Source organism: Paroedura picta, chromosome 9 (assembly GCF_049243985.1).
Source record: "Paroedura picta isolate Pp20150507F chromosome 9, Ppicta_v3.0, whole genome shotgun sequence".
Taxonomy (NCBI): domain Eukaryota; kingdom Metazoa; phylum Chordata; class Lepidosauria; order Squamata; family Gekkonidae; genus Paroedura; species Paroedura picta.
In genome coordinates, this window is record NC_135377.1 from 12,800,764 (window position 1) to 12,816,712 (window position 15,949).

At 51.0% G+C, this 15,949-nt stretch overlaps 1 protein-coding gene across 1 annotated transcript in view; it reads left to right on the forward strand.

Annotated features, from left to right (window-relative positions):
* Positions 1-3,993: 3,993 nt before the first annotated feature.
* Positions 3,994-15,949, forward strand: part of EXT1 (exostosin glycosyltransferase 1) — a 289,810-nt gene continuing 277,854 nt past the window's right edge. Inside the window, exon 1 of the mRNA XM_077351615.1 lies at positions 3,994-5,978. Coding sequence (XP_077207730.1) covers positions 5,014-5,978 — 965 coding nt within the window. The 5' untranslated portion in view covers positions 3,994-5,013. The remainder of the gene's footprint in view (positions 5,979-15,949) is intronic.

Here is a 15,949-nt window from a genome sequence, read left to right on the forward strand (position 1 = left end):
AGTAAAGAGAGGCCTTTCAGAGGGCATCTCTGCTTGGCAGTTTGTTTGCAATGCGATAACTCTGGTGAATGTTTTAACATCAGGAGGAAATCTAACGCACACGTCCGTGACCCAGTTCTGGATTCACATACCAGCTTGATTGCTCAAGCCAGTTTCCAAAGGCCAAACATAATGCCTAGTGGGGCATCCCTTGAAGTCTACGCATGGAACAGAATTAGGAAGTACTGTGGTTACATGCCATTTTGGAGACAATGGGTTGGATCCAACCAGTTTTTCTGCTGGTGAAAAAGGGAGGAGGGCTTGCACTTTTGGTAGGGCTGCCAGCAACGTGGACAGAAAAATACTGTTCTTTCAATGGAGGTTTAATGCATAGAAGAGCCTCTTGTGGTGCAGGGTGATAAGGCAGTCGACATGCTGCCTGAAGCTCTGACCATGAGTCCGGGAGTTTGATCCCAGCAGCCGGCTCAAGGTTGACTCAGCCTTCCATCCTTCCGAAGTCGGTAAAATGAGTACCCAGCTTGCTGGGGGGTAAAACAGTAATGACTGGGAAAGGCACCGGCAAACCACCCTGTATTGAGTCTCCCATGAAAACGCTAGAGGGTGTCACCCCAAGGGTCAGACATGACTCTGTGCTTACAGAGGGGATACCTTTACCATTAATGCATAGAAATGAGCACCTGAACTTTTTCATGGTAGATAAAGGACATCCTATTCAGTTTCTATTAAAGAGACAGGATTTTTCCCCCTCTTGGCTGTCGGCATCCCTACCATTTGACCATGAAAAGGGATATGCTGAGGATCACAGGGCTTGGCATGGAACAGAGGCATGTGGGCTGGAGGCTGTACTGGAGGCTAGAACCTCTTTATATGCATTATATATATGGAGAAATCTTAAAATTGGTGACCCCTCTTTTCTACACTTTGAGGGGGTACAGCCCGTTCTGCCACATCTAAGCTACTGGTGCCATGAGAGTCAGTGGATTCTGCCTGTCAATTACACCTTTTTTTTAATGCACTTTATTTTCAGATATACATGCCACCCTTCCCCAAGGGCTCAGGTCGGCTTACCGTATATATCATAGACTAAAACGGGCGTTAAAACATTTTAAACATTAAAATCAGATTTCCATTGAAAATCAAAGGCGCACTCTGCCTTCTCTCCAGTGGGTGGGAGGGAAAAGTAAGGCTCTGAGTTTCTTTAGCTAAGTGGTTTATGGATGGTGGGGAGAGGATTGCCCCCTGTGGGACTCCGTATTTGAGTTTGCAGTGGGGCGATTGGTGCTCTCTGATCACCATTCTTTGTTCTCGCCTTGGAAGAAGGAGGACAGCCGTTTTAAGGCCTTCCCCTGGATCCCTGCATTGGTGAGGCGGTGAGCAAGAAACTCATGGCTGACAGCACGGAATGCTTTGAGAGGAAAGGAAAAGTGTTTGTAAGCCGCTTTGAGACTCCTCCAGGCAGCGAAAAGTGGAGTATAAAAAACAACTCTTCTCCTCTTAGAGCTGCTTACAGTAGTTCTCTTAGAGCTCTCTTAGCCCCACCTACCTCACAGGGTGTCTGCTATGGGGAGAGGAAGGGTAAGGGGTTTGTAAGCTATTTTGGGACTCCTTCAGACTGGAAAAACAGGGTATAAACAACCAGTTTTTCTTCCCCGTATTAAAGTTGCCAATCTGAGTTGGCAATTTCCTACAGATTAGAGGGGCAGATTTTGGAGAGGCCTTGGTTTGAGGAGGAGGAGGACCTCAGCGGCAGAGTCCGTCTTCTAAAGCAGCTTTCTTCTGCAGAAAACCAACCTCGATAGCCTGGAGCTCAGCTGCAAGTCTGCAGGTTGAGTTTGGCAACCCATACAGGGATGGACTCATTCAGCCCTATTCTTATCCAGGCAGAGGCAGAGTGAGGGCTGACCTGGTTGGGGGACAAGGGACAAGAATCTTGTAGGCCACCTCAACCTGTATTCTGTTCCATGCGGCCTTGCTGGAAAGCTGAGGGGCAAAATGGTATTTTGGGGAAATATACAGGGAAGGGGAACACTTTATTCCTGGGAGCAATCCCTGCTTGAGGACCAGGAGAACCCTCACTGTCCACCTCTGGTACACATACAGCTCCCCCTTTGGACTGTGGGACAAAAATCTGGGAGCCCCAGGGTTCAAGTCCCTACTCTGCCATGGAAGCCTGCTTGCTAACCTTGGGCCAGGCTCAATCTAGCCCACCTCACAGGGTTGTTGTGAGAACAAGAGGGGGGAGGAGAAGGCTGCACACAGCCTTGGGGGAGAAAGATGGGCCCGGTCCCCGAGAAAACGCAGCCTCGGCTCTCTTCCAGAGCTACCATGTGGGGACGCTGTATTCCAAGCAGCAGAGGGCGCCGGCAGCAGCCCGCGGAAGTGGAAATCGCCCTTCGTCCCCGTCTCCCCGGTTTCCCGAAAGACAAGTTAGCGCTAGTTTACTTTTGCTCCCGCTTTGCATTCTCTGCAAGCAATTTTGGCATCCAGCTGCACGCGTGAGTCCCGCAGGTCTCGGCTCCCGTCTTTCCTAGGAGCTGATCCGCTACTGCTCTTTCCCCGTTTTTGGACAATGAAGTACCTGGGGAACGCGAGCCCCGCACATGCATGAATTCATAAATGCATGCATTCAGCTCCCGTGCTGGAGGTTTGCAGTCCATTGAAGAGGCGAAGGGAGCGGCTGGGTCCCTTGACGCGCCTCCCGCACACCTGTGCATGTTTACTCGGGTGTAAACAATGCACGCGGTAGGGTCGCCTTGGGGAGAAAGCCTGGCGGGGCGTGCTGGACACTTGGCCATACCAGGCGGCGGCTTCTGCCAGGGAACCTCTCCCGTCTTTACCAAGCGCACCAGCACGGCCCGATCCCGCGCGTGTTTCGTGGGCTCCCCGGAGTGCGACCTGGTCCGGCCGGCGCCCTTGCTCGTTCGGACGGCCCCGCTCCTGCCGTGTTCCTCGGGAGCTGCTCTGGAGCACGGGGCCAGGAGGAGCCGTCTTCCAGCCTCCGTTGCATCGCCCGCGGGCACCATCAGCAGCAGCCCCCCGCCAGCAGGGGCGCCCCGTCCGGGAAGCGCCTTTCCCTCTTCCCCGATGCTCCCGCCGCTCAGCCCGCGGCTCCTGGTTCGAAGCAACCCTGCTCGGGGCCCTGATGCGCCGCCTGCATGGGCGGGGCAGAGGGGACCTGCAAAAATGAGGGGTGCGCCCCCCCAATCCAAAACCCGGTAGAAGGAAGAGCCGGACTGCTGCAATTTAAAGCCCTCCCGTCCAACTTGCAAGCTCTGGGCTGGCTCGAGACACTTTCCCGTCTCCGGGACTCGGCAGCGGAGGGGAGCTTTCAAAGAGCACCTCCCCCAGTCTGCCCTGGGACGTCGTCCAAGCCACGCTGCCAACTCCCGTGGGAACCGGGCCGGGGTGGGTGGTTAGAGGGCTGGGGGGGGGGGGTGCGTCGATCCTGTACACATGCATGCATGCATGCCCTCCTGTGTACAGCACACGGGCCTAGATCTATACCTTCTATCTCTCGAGAGAGGCTGAAGAGGGGTTGGGGGGGGTCCTATTCTATGCGCGGCATGCAGGCGTCGACCGTGCAAGCCTTCATTTCCTCTCCGCGAAGGCTGCGATTCTCCCTTCTGCGCCGCTCTCGGCCCAGGCCCAGACAGGGCGCGCGCCCGCCCGCCCCTAAACCCCTCCCGCCAGCAAAACCCCCGAAAAACAAGCGCGCTCTTCTCCTCCCCCCCATATGCACGTGTGAACGGCTCCCCGGCCGCCCCCTCTCTCCCAGGCGCGCGCACCTTAACCAAAAAAAGGGGGTCCCATTTAATCTACTGCAAAGCTGCCTCCTCTGGCCCGGGTGTGTGTGTGGGGGGGGGTGTGTGCTATGAATGGGTGCAGCGGAAGCACCGCCCCCTCCGGACGTGACGCCCAGCCAATCCGCGGGCCGGCTGCGTGGATGGATGAGGTCAGCGCTGGGGTGTCGGGGAATGGAATGTGTAAGTGTAACATTCAGAACCGGGTAACGTTCGGCGGCCGAACGCTGCCGTCGGCAACGTTCGAAGGGGGGGCCGCCCAGCCTCCGCCGGGCTTCCGCGCCGCGCCGCGCGCCGGGATGAATGGCTGAGAGGGGCGGGGGCTAAGAGGAGGAGGAGGCGGCGGCGGAGGAGGAGGAGGAGAGGAAGACGCCGAGGAGGAGGAGGAGGCGGAGGAGGAGGATCCCTGGCCGCTTCCATCCCGGGGGCCGCGCAGCGAGATCGGCGAGCCGGAATCCAGAGCGCCTCCCCCGAGTGCCGGAGCCGCCGCAGGCAGAGCAATGCAGGGATTCGTGCGGCTAGGGCGCCCGGGCTGCGAGCTGTGATCTGTCAGCGGGAAGCGGAGCCGGCCGCCGCTTGCCCCTGGGCGCCCCTTGCCGCCGCCGCCGCCGCCCCCGGCTCTCTCCCTCGCTGCATGCCGGAGCCGCGGCGTCCGCGTTGAAGTTGCCGCGGCGGCCCCTCGCCTGCAGCCCGCCGCGCTTGGGGTGCGCGTGAGTGTGTGTGCGAGTGTGCGAGTGTGTGTGTGCAGGGGGGTGTGGGGCGTGCGTGCGCGCATGAGAGAGGGAGGAAGCGGGAGGGCGGGACGAAGCGCTTCCCAGGCTTGCAGCAGCAGCAGCGGCGCCGGGCGCCGGGCGAGAGGGACCTGCCGGCCTCTCGGTGCCTCCGTCGGCCGGCGCGGGGGCCTTTGTGTGCGCGGGCGAGAGAGCCTCTGCCGGCGCTGGGCGCTTCCCTCCCTCCCTCGCCGCCGCCGCCGCCGCCGCCCGGGCCCTTTGTGCGAGCGCAAGATGAAAGACCGGCGGGGAGAAAGTTAAGGAAATCGCCCACATGCGCTGCATCAGCCCGCGGCTTGGGGAAAGGCATCCAGAGAAGGTGGCAGAAGAGAGTTTAAAGTGCTGGCAGGCGGGAAGATGGCGGACTCCAGCTGAAAGTGGCCCGGGCCAAACGTGGGGGATCTTTGTGTTCATCGGCGAGCCTCTCGACCCCCGCCGGACACATGCAGGCCAAAAAACGCTACTTCACCCTGCTCTCCGCTGGCACCTTCGCCGTCCTGCTCTTCTACTTCGGAGGCGTGCAGTTCAGAGCATCCCGCAACCAAAGCAGGCGAGCGCTGCGCACTAGCAGCAGGCATGGCTCGCAGCGCGCCGGCCCCGAGCGCTACTGGCCCCGCTTCCCGGACGCCCTGCGGCCCTTCGTCCCCTGGGACCCGCTGGAGAACGAGGACTACAACGGGCACACCTCCCCGCGCCAGAAGCGGGACGCCAACGCCAGCGTCTACAAGGGCAAGAGGTGCCGCATGGAGTCCTGCTTCGATTTCGCCCTTTGCAAGAAGAACGGCTTCAGGGTCTACGTCTACCCGCAGCAGAAAGGGGAGAAGATCGCCGAAAGTTACCAAAACATCCTCGCGGCCATCGAGGGCTCCCGGTTTTACACTTCCGACCCCGGCCAGGCGTGCCTGTTTGTCCTGAGCCTGGACACCTTAGACCGAGACCAGCTCTCCCCGCAGTACGTACACAGCCTGAGGTCCAAAGTGCAGACTCTCCACTTGTGGAACAATGGTAGGAATCATTTAGTTTTTAATTTATATTCCGGCACCTGGCCCGACTACACCGAGGACGTGGGCTTCGACATCGGCCAGGCCATGTTGGCCAAAGCTAGCATCAGTACGGAGAACTTCCGGCCCGAGTTTGACATTTCTATTCCGCTCTTTTCTAAGGACCACCCGAGGACAGGAGGGGAGAAAGGGTTCCTGAAGTTTAACACCATTCCTCCTCTCAGGAAGTATATGTTGGTATTCAAGGGGAAGAGGTACCTGACTGGGATAGGGTCCGACACCAGGAATGCCTTATATCATGTCCATAACGGAGAGGATGTTCTTCTCTTGACCACGTGCAAGCATGGGAAAGACTGGCACAAGCACAAGGATTCGCGGTGTGACAGGGACAATGCCGAGTATGAAAAGTAAGTGGACCTCTGTGGCTTCCCTCGCTTGGTCAGGGCTCTTCGATGATCTGTGCAGCCCTCTGCTTCTCTCCCTCTCTCTCTTTTAAAGGAATGCAGCTCCCGTGCTGGCATGCTAGGCCTAGCGTTTTGCGTTTCTGCGGCCGGGTTTTCCAGAAAATCGTAAATGCAGGTGTGAAAGAGGAAAATCGGTTAGGTGTAGTAGGTGCTTGGTAGGTTGACCAATAGTTGCTTGCTCCAGGCTTGTCATTGGCATAAACTTCAGCCTGGAAAGGGGTGGGGGGTGGGGAGGAATGACAAGGTTGGAGGCCACACCTTTAGACCTGAATCCTAAAGCATCGGAACTGTGAATAGGAACCAGTTTGCTCCTGAGCACAAGCTCCCTGGAACCAAGTGGCATTTAGTGCTGGTGGTGTATGGGTGGGATCAGAGTTCTGTTGATCTTGAGTCCTTTTTTTTTTTCTGGGGTAAAGTATGCTCGATCAGGGGTAGTCAACCTGTGGTCCTCCAGATGTCCATGGACTACAATTCCCATGAGCCCCTGCCGGCAAACGCTGGCAGGGGCTCATGCGAATTGTAGTCCATGGACATCTGGAGGACCACAGGTTGACTACCCCTGTGTTAGATCACAGCTGAATTTAGAAGGTTTCCTTGGTCCAGGACATAGCAAAGTCTAGGAACCTGTCATGCACGTTGCTCGATGCATGACCCATCAGAGACAGAAAACTCACCATGTATTCTGGAGCATCTCTGTCTCTCTCTCTCTCCCTTCTCTGTTTCATTATGGGTGAGTCCCTACCTCCTGAACTCTGCTGTTTAATACCTAGAACAAAGTTCAGTGAAATCTGATCTTGCTCATATGGGTGTGTGTGAGATCTACTTAGATCACTGTCCGCTTGGACTTTCTTATCTAAGGCTGCGCACCCAGTAACGGGAGTGAATTATGAGTCCTGTGTAACAGATTGTGGTTTTGCCCTCTGATTTATTTTTCCTCATTCCAACAGCTGTGAAATCACATCATGTTGATATTTGGGATTGCTCCACTTCCCATTTGGATGTGGTCTCCGTCCCCCCCCCCCCAGTGTTGACAGCTATTTCCAGTGGTACAAACATTTCCGCTGGTATTTTTTTCCCCTCTGGCCGTGTCTGTGGTTCATTTTTTCCCTTCCTCCTTTTTGATGTGTTGAATATTAACACTTCAGGCAGCTTGTCGTGTTAATTTGATTAAAAGAAACACAGCGTGCAAAATGGTTCAGGAGGGACTTCCTGTTGGCTCATGTATCGATGGGACACCTTGGCTGCCTTGCGAGTTCCACCGAACGCTTCATATCCGATGAAGGATTCTGTGCAGTCCGCAAGATCGCTACAGTTCTTTGTCCACACAGGTGGGTCCAGTGACAGGTGCTCCCCTGAACCTTGCCTTCCCGTCTTTGCTTGCTGATCTCTGGGACTGAGGTAGGAAGCAAGAAAGCTGCATCCCTTCAGCCACTAATGGGGTCCCTCTTCTCCAATATCGCTTGCAGGCTGTGTGTGTGATTCTTTTCTTTCTTTCTTTTTTTAAACATGTATCTGCTGAACCAACAGTTCTGCAGGACGGGCCTCTGTAGGGCTGCAACGGTAATGAGTGCGTTTGAAACTCATTAGTTAAGTTTAAATGCTGACTACAGCTCATGCTTGCAAAGTTATGATGCCCTGGCATGCACCTTGAGAAGAAAATGGACGGGCCGATCCAAAGGCTACATGGGTCTGACCACAAGGGGTTGTGTCGGGAATGACCGATAGCTCAGCAGGTTAGCGGACCTGTGCAGGGAACGCGCGGGTGCTGGATTGGGAGGCATGGCGGAAAAGCTGATGTGCTTCCACCATCCCCTAGTGCTGTCATTTGGGAACATCTGGGACATTGATGAGTCAAACGTAAACATTCAAGAGCAAACTTCGTTCCCATCTTTGAGTGTCTTCAAAGGGGGGGGGGGGAAATACATGGTTTGCTTCCACAAAGAGCTGATGACTCTGTGTCGGTGCCTGTAGGTCGTGGGAATGTCAGGCTGGTGGTGTTCAAATATTATGACTGATGATGTGGCTTGCCCATGACTCAGGGTCTCCCCACTTCAAAAACGTCGGTGTATAAATCCAAATAAATGGTGGTCTGTTTTTGTGTATGTGAACGGTGGCTTAAATACCGGTAACCTTTCGGGAACTTTGGCCAGCTGAGACAGCAGCTAATCCAATGCTTCTTTGGCATGTTTGTAAATTCCAGAGGCAGCGGTCAGACCATCTCACTTCTTTCAGTTCCTTTTGGGTTTTGGAGAGCACGATCTGGCAGAGGTTGCATTCAGGGGCTCAATCTTGCACGCATTTATGCTCAGCAGAAAATTTGGGATGCCTGGGTTCTGATGAAGCACGATGGTAGCCTAAAGTCTATCCCTGGGAATAGGCAAAAATTGCATTTCCTCTCCTGACTAGAGGGGTGCTTCTGAGCTGGAAAATATTCTTTCAGCTGGATATCGATTGGGGCTGAAAATCTGGAATGGCCACGCCTCAGAAATGAAGAAAAATTGGATTTTTGGGGATGGCTCTATAGTTGAATTTAAAGGGCATTTAAATCTGTTGCAGTCTCTTTAAATGCCTTCTGGGTGAAGGTGTGTCAAGGGACAGCAATACCTTTAAAAGTCTTCGGAACTCGCTCACTGCTTGCAGAAGGCATTTGAAGGGACTGTGTTCCCTTTAAAAATCTCCTCTCCCTTCTGTTGAAAGCAATGGAGATTTTGCAGGGGGTTTGAGGAGAAACAACAACAGCTATGTTGTAAATTTGGTGACTCTATCTCAAAACAGCGTGCCCCCCCCCCCAGCCCTGGAACCCAATCAATTCCCCATGAGACCCTATGGGGGGACCATTGACTATAATGGTCCCCTTTAGAGCAGTAGTTCTCAACGTGGGGTCGGGAACCTCCCTGGGGGTCGGGACCCCTTTGGGGGTTGAACGGCCTTTTCAGAGGGGTCGTGGCCGGGCAAGCAGCTTGGCCAGGGGTGGGGGGGGGGCGCAGTTACTGTTGCTGTTCCTCCTGCAGGCGACTGCCAATTTATATACAATCATGATCTTCACGCCATGGGTCAGTTCCGGTTTAATTTCTGTGAAAGAACCCTTGCATCAATTTACGGTTGGGGGTCACCACAAGATGAGGAACTGTATTGAAGGGTCGCGGCATTAGGAAGGTTGAGAACCACTGCCTTAGAGTGTAATGGAGCTGAAATTTTGTTGACATTCCCTAGTGAAATTACTTTGGAAAACTGATAGAATCGAATTTTTGGCCCCTTGGAAGCCCGAATTCAAGCCCTTAAATATCCCACTGAGACACAGGTTGATCACGGATATATAGAAATCCTGCCACCTACTGTGCAGTGTGGCTCTATTTCTTTCTTTCTCCCCTTTGCTGTTCAAATCCTGGTCCTGCCTGTCTGTGTCCTTAAGTTTATAAAATCTGACAAGGTCACATCCCCCAGGGAATGATGACTCCTAGAATTCTGGCAGTGTCCCTTCACATGCACATTATATCTGTTCTGATGCGTGTGAAAGTCAGAGGAGATAGTTAACTTCTTGTAGAAGGGATGGAAGGAAAGCTTTCAACATTTTTTTTGAAAAGCAGAATCTGTCCTGGAGAGTTTTCAGAAACAACTTTAATATTCCCCAGGCTTATGGTTGGAAACCAAGCAGAACATTTGGGCTGATGGATTGCAGGGAGTGTCTCTGTAGAGCAGGGGTAGTCAAACTGCGGCCCTCCAGATGTCCATGGACTACAATCCCCATGAGCCCCTGTCAGCATTCACTGGCAGGGGCTCATGGGGATTGTAGTCCATGGACATCTGGAGGGCCGCAGTTTGACTACCCCTGCTGTAGAACTTTTGGATGCAGAGCCTGAATACCGAATCTCCAGGTTCTGAGTTTGGGTTGCCCGGGAGAAAAGACCATTAACAGAGGCTTAAAGGTAAAGGTAAAGGTATCCCCTGTGCAAGCACCGAGTCATGTCTGACCCTTGGGGTGACGCCCTCTAGCGTTTTCTTGGCAGACTCAATACGGGGTGGTTTGCCAGTGCCTTCCCCAGTCATTACCGTTTACCCCCCAGCAAGCTGGGTACTCATTTTACCAACCTCGGAAGGATGGAAGGCTGAGTCAACCTTGAGCCGGCTGCTGGGATCGAACTCCCAGCCTTATGGGCAAAGCTTTCAGACAGCTGCCTTACCACTCTGCGCCACAAGAGGCTCTTAACAGAGGCTTACTGGTTGGAAACAGGCAGGTGCAGTTTTCCGTGGCTTGGAGGTAAATAGCATCACCTGGTAAAGAATGTCCCACAATTTCTGCTGGCCAGTTGTCACCCCCATTGCGGTGTTCCACAGTATGTGATGCTGTTTCAGTTTTGACTTGCAGTGAACTTCTGTGTGGGTCTGGCTTGCAATGGAGAGTTAGTGTGATCCAGTGGTTGGAGTGTCGGACTAGGGTCTAGGGATCTGGGTTCGAATCCCCACTCAGCCATCAAAGCTTGCTAGGTTATCTTGGACCAGTCACACCCTCTCAGCCTGTAACCTCCAATGACACCCGTGCCCTGCTGGACTTGTTTAGTTTCCACAGGGCATGCAAGGTGGAATTGTTTAAGTTGGCCTTTAGAAGTTAATCCACATGTTTTGGCCATTTTTAATAGTGGCACAGTGATAGCCGTGGGTTTAAACAATTTGATATTTTAATGTTAGTCTTTTGTGTTTGTTCTTACGTCATTTCACCTTATTTGGTTTTATTTATTTAATTATTTATTTCTCACATTTATATACCGCCCTCCCTGAAGGCTCAGGGCGGTTTACATAGAACTGAAAACTATACAGGAAACATTATATATAACTAATTATAACATTAATATTATTAACTGATTTACCTTAACTTACCTTCAGGTGAACGGTGACTATAAAAAAAAAATTAAGTAAGCTAATAACCCACCTACCTTGCAGGACTGTTGTGAAGATAAAGTGGAGAAGATGAGAATGATGTAGGGCCGCTTTGGAAGCCCATTGGGGAGACAGCCTGGGGTATAAACAAACTACATCAAGAATAGCCAATGTTGGGCCTTCGTGTGACCCAGAAAGACAACTCTGTGATGTGTGTTTTGTAAATTAGCTTAAGGATTTTTGTTGAAAAGACATTTTATTGTTTGGAGTTAAGGTCAGGTTGGCTTGTTTGTGCACAGTTTGGCAAACCTGGCCTCCTACAGATCCCGAAATTTCCCTGGCACTTGACCTTATATGTGCCTGGGAATTTACGCCACCTCGTTTTCCGTGATGAACAGGACCGTGGGCCTTCTGCAAAGGACCTATTGATCTTGGCACAGGTAAGGAGTGAAAGGCTAGCCAAGAGGAGAACCTTTCAGAAAGCCGTAGGAACAGTATAATCAGTGTCTCTCTCTAATTTTTAAAAAAGACGTTGGACGACAGCAGTGCAAGTCTGCGATCCTTTTCACACTTACCTGTGTTTCAGTCTCAAGGGAATCTGTATAGCTCGGTAGCATAAAGTTATGCAGGAATGATATTCTTCTGCTATACATCTGCCGAGAGTGGTACAAAGAATAATTAAGATGGCCACATTACTGCTCTGTATCCACAGAGGCATAATCTCCAGATCGCTGTGTTCTGTGTTGATCAGGCCTCACCTGGGGTACTGAGTGCAGTTCTGGAGGCCTCACTTCCCAAAGGATGTGGCCAAAATGGACTCAGTGCAGAAGAGAGCGACAAGGATGATCATGGGCCATTGGGGAATGTTCAGACTGTAGAAGAAGAGGCTGAAGGGGGACATGAAGGCTCTCTTGAAGTATTTGAGAGGAGGGCAGGGAAAGGTTCCTGTTGGCAGCAGCAGAGGGATAGGACTCACGATATTGGGCTTAAATTATGGGTGGAAAGGTACTGGCTGGGTATTAGGAAAAACGTTTTATGGTAAGAGTAACTCAGCAGTAGAATCTCTTTCCTAAGGCGGTGGTGAGCCACCCCTCCCTGGCAGTCTTCAAGCGGTGGCTGGAAAGAGGCTTGTCATGGATACTTTAGTCCCATCCTGTATTGAGTAGGGTGTTTGATTAGATGACTAGATGAAGATCTGATTCAATGAAACAAAGCACCAATAGAAAAAGATATTGGCACCCCCCCCCCCCCCAATTGCTATTTAGAGATGCCTGCTAAGCACCCGGCATTTTTCCTTGTGGGATTTTTAAAATATATTTATGTATACCAAACTGATATGCTCCCAACCTTCCATTATATACTAAGGAGCGTTTGACACGTCGATCTCAGCCTTTCCAGGTTTTACCAAGAAATCAAAAGCAAACTGCAAAAGAGGGGAAGCCGGCTCAACCCAAAATACTCCAGTCTTGTCAAGAGGGTCAAGCTGCAACAAATTAAACAACAGAGTAAATATTTATTATATATAGTGTGTACGTAAAGTCAAACTGAAAACCTTAGGTCAGGGGTAGTCAAACTGCGGCCCTCCAGATGTCCATGGACTACAATTCCCAGATGCCCCTGCCAGCGAATGCCTTAGGTGTTTGAATATCAGTCTGTACAATTTGCAAGCGTTCCTAGCGGATGAGTATGTCGTTTGAACCACATGACTCCAGACGCGTTTTGCCCTTTACAGTGGCCAAATATACTTTAAATATATCCAGATGACACAATCAGGATTATATATTTTTATAATATATTATATTATTTGATTTATAGACCGATCTTCTCTGCCAGGGCCAGTTTACACCAGTAGATTTTTCACAACCAGGTGATGTTCTCTCCGATGCTGTGTGGTTAGGCAACTAAGTTTTTAAAAATATAAAAAACAGGCCTGTGATACCTGTACTCACAGAAGCGTCTTCGACCTGGTACGGGATATCCAAAAGCTCTGGATTAGTGCAATCACAACCAGTAGGTGAGTGTCTAGTTATGTTATCAAGATATCCGTCTGCAGGAGCAACTAATTAATTTTCTTCAAAAGTTTTGCATCTCAGCAGATGTGGCTGACGGTAACCGAAACGGATGGCCTTGCCCTGATTAGGAAACGTGCCAGCAAGATTCAAGGAGTGTGTGTGGAGGGGTGTATGTAGTCCAGCCTTTTTCAACTTTTTTTATTGTTGAGAAACCCACTGAAACATTCTTCAGGCTTTGAGAAACCCCAGGGAAGTGGTGTGATCATGCAGAATATGGTTGGGAAGCAGAGCTGTGGACATGCCCACCCGGGGCCCCTCCCCTTCCCATCCCCTCCAGACCCCTCATTGGCCATTTTGGGAGAGGTGGGTCAACATGATCATATACGGTAATATCACGTGATACATGTTTAACAATTTTTTAAAAATTAATTCCGGAAACCCTTCTTGAGCCGTCAAGAAATCCCAGGGTTTCATGAAACTGGTTGAGAAAGCCTGATGCAGTCAGATAGAGGCGATAGTCTCATGTTTGTGCCTCTGGATTTGTCTTTCAGCTTTGGGAGCCATTTGCTGTGAACTATTTGAATGCCTCTGGAGTATGATTTGGTGTGTGTTGCTATTTAGGTTTCTTTTTTTGAGGGGGGATGTTTATATGCAGGGTGATTGCTTTGCTAGCAGATCTGAAAGGAAGCCAATGACTGTAGCAGCCATATTTATGACTCTTGAAAAAGGGAACCGGAAAATGAACCGGATTGTGTGAGTAGATTTAAGTAATTTCACATCGCACGATCCGGATTACATAGAATTGACCGATGCTGCCGTGTTAATGTCAGGAAGCAAAGTGGAAACATGCAATGAGAAAAAGTAGCAAGAACTCCTTGTTCTCATCCAAAAACCTGGACCTCACCCTTGGCAAGTGTATCCAGATAATGGAAATTCCACGGAACTTGTAAAAGACGTGAAAGAATGGCCCGTAACTGTATTCCAAACAGAGATAAATGTTTTGGCTGAACATCGTCTGGAAGCATAGTAAAACCAAGCGATAGCTGGGAATGTGTAGATTCAGGTCGGCTTCTGAGAGCTGTGCGATACAGTGAAGCCAGAGAGAACATTTTTATAGGAGTAGAGAGGATTTGGGAGTATTCTTGCTGAGCATAAATCAAATGTGCTCTTCCTCTCCAGGGCTGCGTTTTTGGCCAGGGCAGGGGGAGCTCCATTGTCTCCATATGTATCCTGCAGAATCCAGAGATGGATAGTACAAATTGGCCAGCGTCCGTATGTCATGAACCCTTTCCTCTTTTGTTCCTCACCCATCCCCAGAGTACAAGGACAACAACAGAGACACCTTTATTGGCCTGCCAAACAATATAAACGGATCATACAAAACCCAGAAATATGCACCATCCCCTGAGTAGTTTTGTACCAATTTTAAAATGGATCATGGGATTTTTAGAGTAAGACAATGATCAAAGTTTTAAGAAGACCGCAGTTATACTGAAGGATCAGGTAAAACCGGGCAAGAAAAATGTCAGCCGAACCTGTGTGTGATTGTATGTGCCAATTTGGGTTGGAGCATTTATTATCTGGGAATTTATACATCCCAAGAGCCCTGCTGGATCAAACCAATGCTCCATCCAGTCCAGCATCCTGTCTCACACAGTGGCCAACCAGTTCCTCTGGAAGGTGCACAACAGGGCCCAGAGGCCCTGGGGCCTTCCCCTGAGCTTGCCTCCTGGCTCTAGGATTCAGGGATCAATCAGTGTCCCTGAATATGGAGGTTCCCCTCAGTCACCGTGGCTAGTAGCCATTGATAGACATCCTCTTAAGCGTGCATGCGCACAAAAGCTTATACCACTAGACTGAAAGTTTGCTGGATTGCTTCAGATCAACACAATTACCCACCTAAATCAATCTATTGCAAGCATTTTCTTAATGGAGGGGAGTTTGGTGGCGTGATTAACTCCGATTTATATGTGAGGACCATGGCTCAGCAGAAGAGCCTCTTGTTAGTATGCAGAAAGTCCCAGGTTCAATCCCCGGCACCACCAGATTCAATCCTGACCTTGATGGACCAGTAGTCTGATTCAGTATGAGGCAGCAACTTGTGTATCTTTGTATGTTTGTGATTTCCTGAGGTTATCTGTATTCGTCATCGACCTACACGCTCTACCAGAGACACCCATGGAGTCTTCCGTGGAGGTAGATCGCCATTTCCATCTCAAGAGGCCAATTAATCGCTACACATGTTTCGGTTACAAAACGGCATCCTCTCTGCATTGTTAAATAGCCTATTGTACTATTTGATCCATAAGCTGTAACTGTTTCCAGGGGCGGTAATGCAATAGGTATCGGTTGCATCAGCTGCTCGTCTACTTCAGAGGTGATGAATTAACAAGCACAAGTTTCATATTGTATTGCTACTTTGGAGAATATTTAAGGGTGTCCCACGTGTTCGGGAGGACGGGGAGCAATTCTATATTTTCGAGTTTGTTTTTGAAGCCGCCGTCTATGTTTAGGATGCTGGGGGTACAAAAGCAGCAAGGCTATGTCACGTACTTAGGAACACGGAAGCTTTTTGGGGGCGGGCGGGCGGCATGGTATAGCCCAGGGGTAGTCAAACTGCGGCCCTCCAGATGTCCATGGACTACACTTCCCAGAAGCCCCTGCCAGCGAATGCTGGCAGGGGCTTCTGGGAATTGTAGTCCATGGACATCTGGAGGGCCGCAGTTTGACTACCCCTGGTATAGCCTGAACTTGGAGCCTAGGTAAAGTCAGTACTTGAATGGGAGACCACCAAGGAAGACTCTACAGAGGCATAGCAAACCACCTCTGCTTCTCACTCGCCTTGAGAACCCCTTGCTTGGAGTTGCCGTAGTTGGTTGCGACTTGAATGGCACGTTGCACACAGAAGCATTTGGGTTTCACGTGCTTGTGCCTGATGAGGAACTCCGTGGACCCTTGAAAAAACGTGCATCATCTCTCATCAACCCATGAACCCCTGCCAGCGAATTGTAGTCCATGGACATCTGG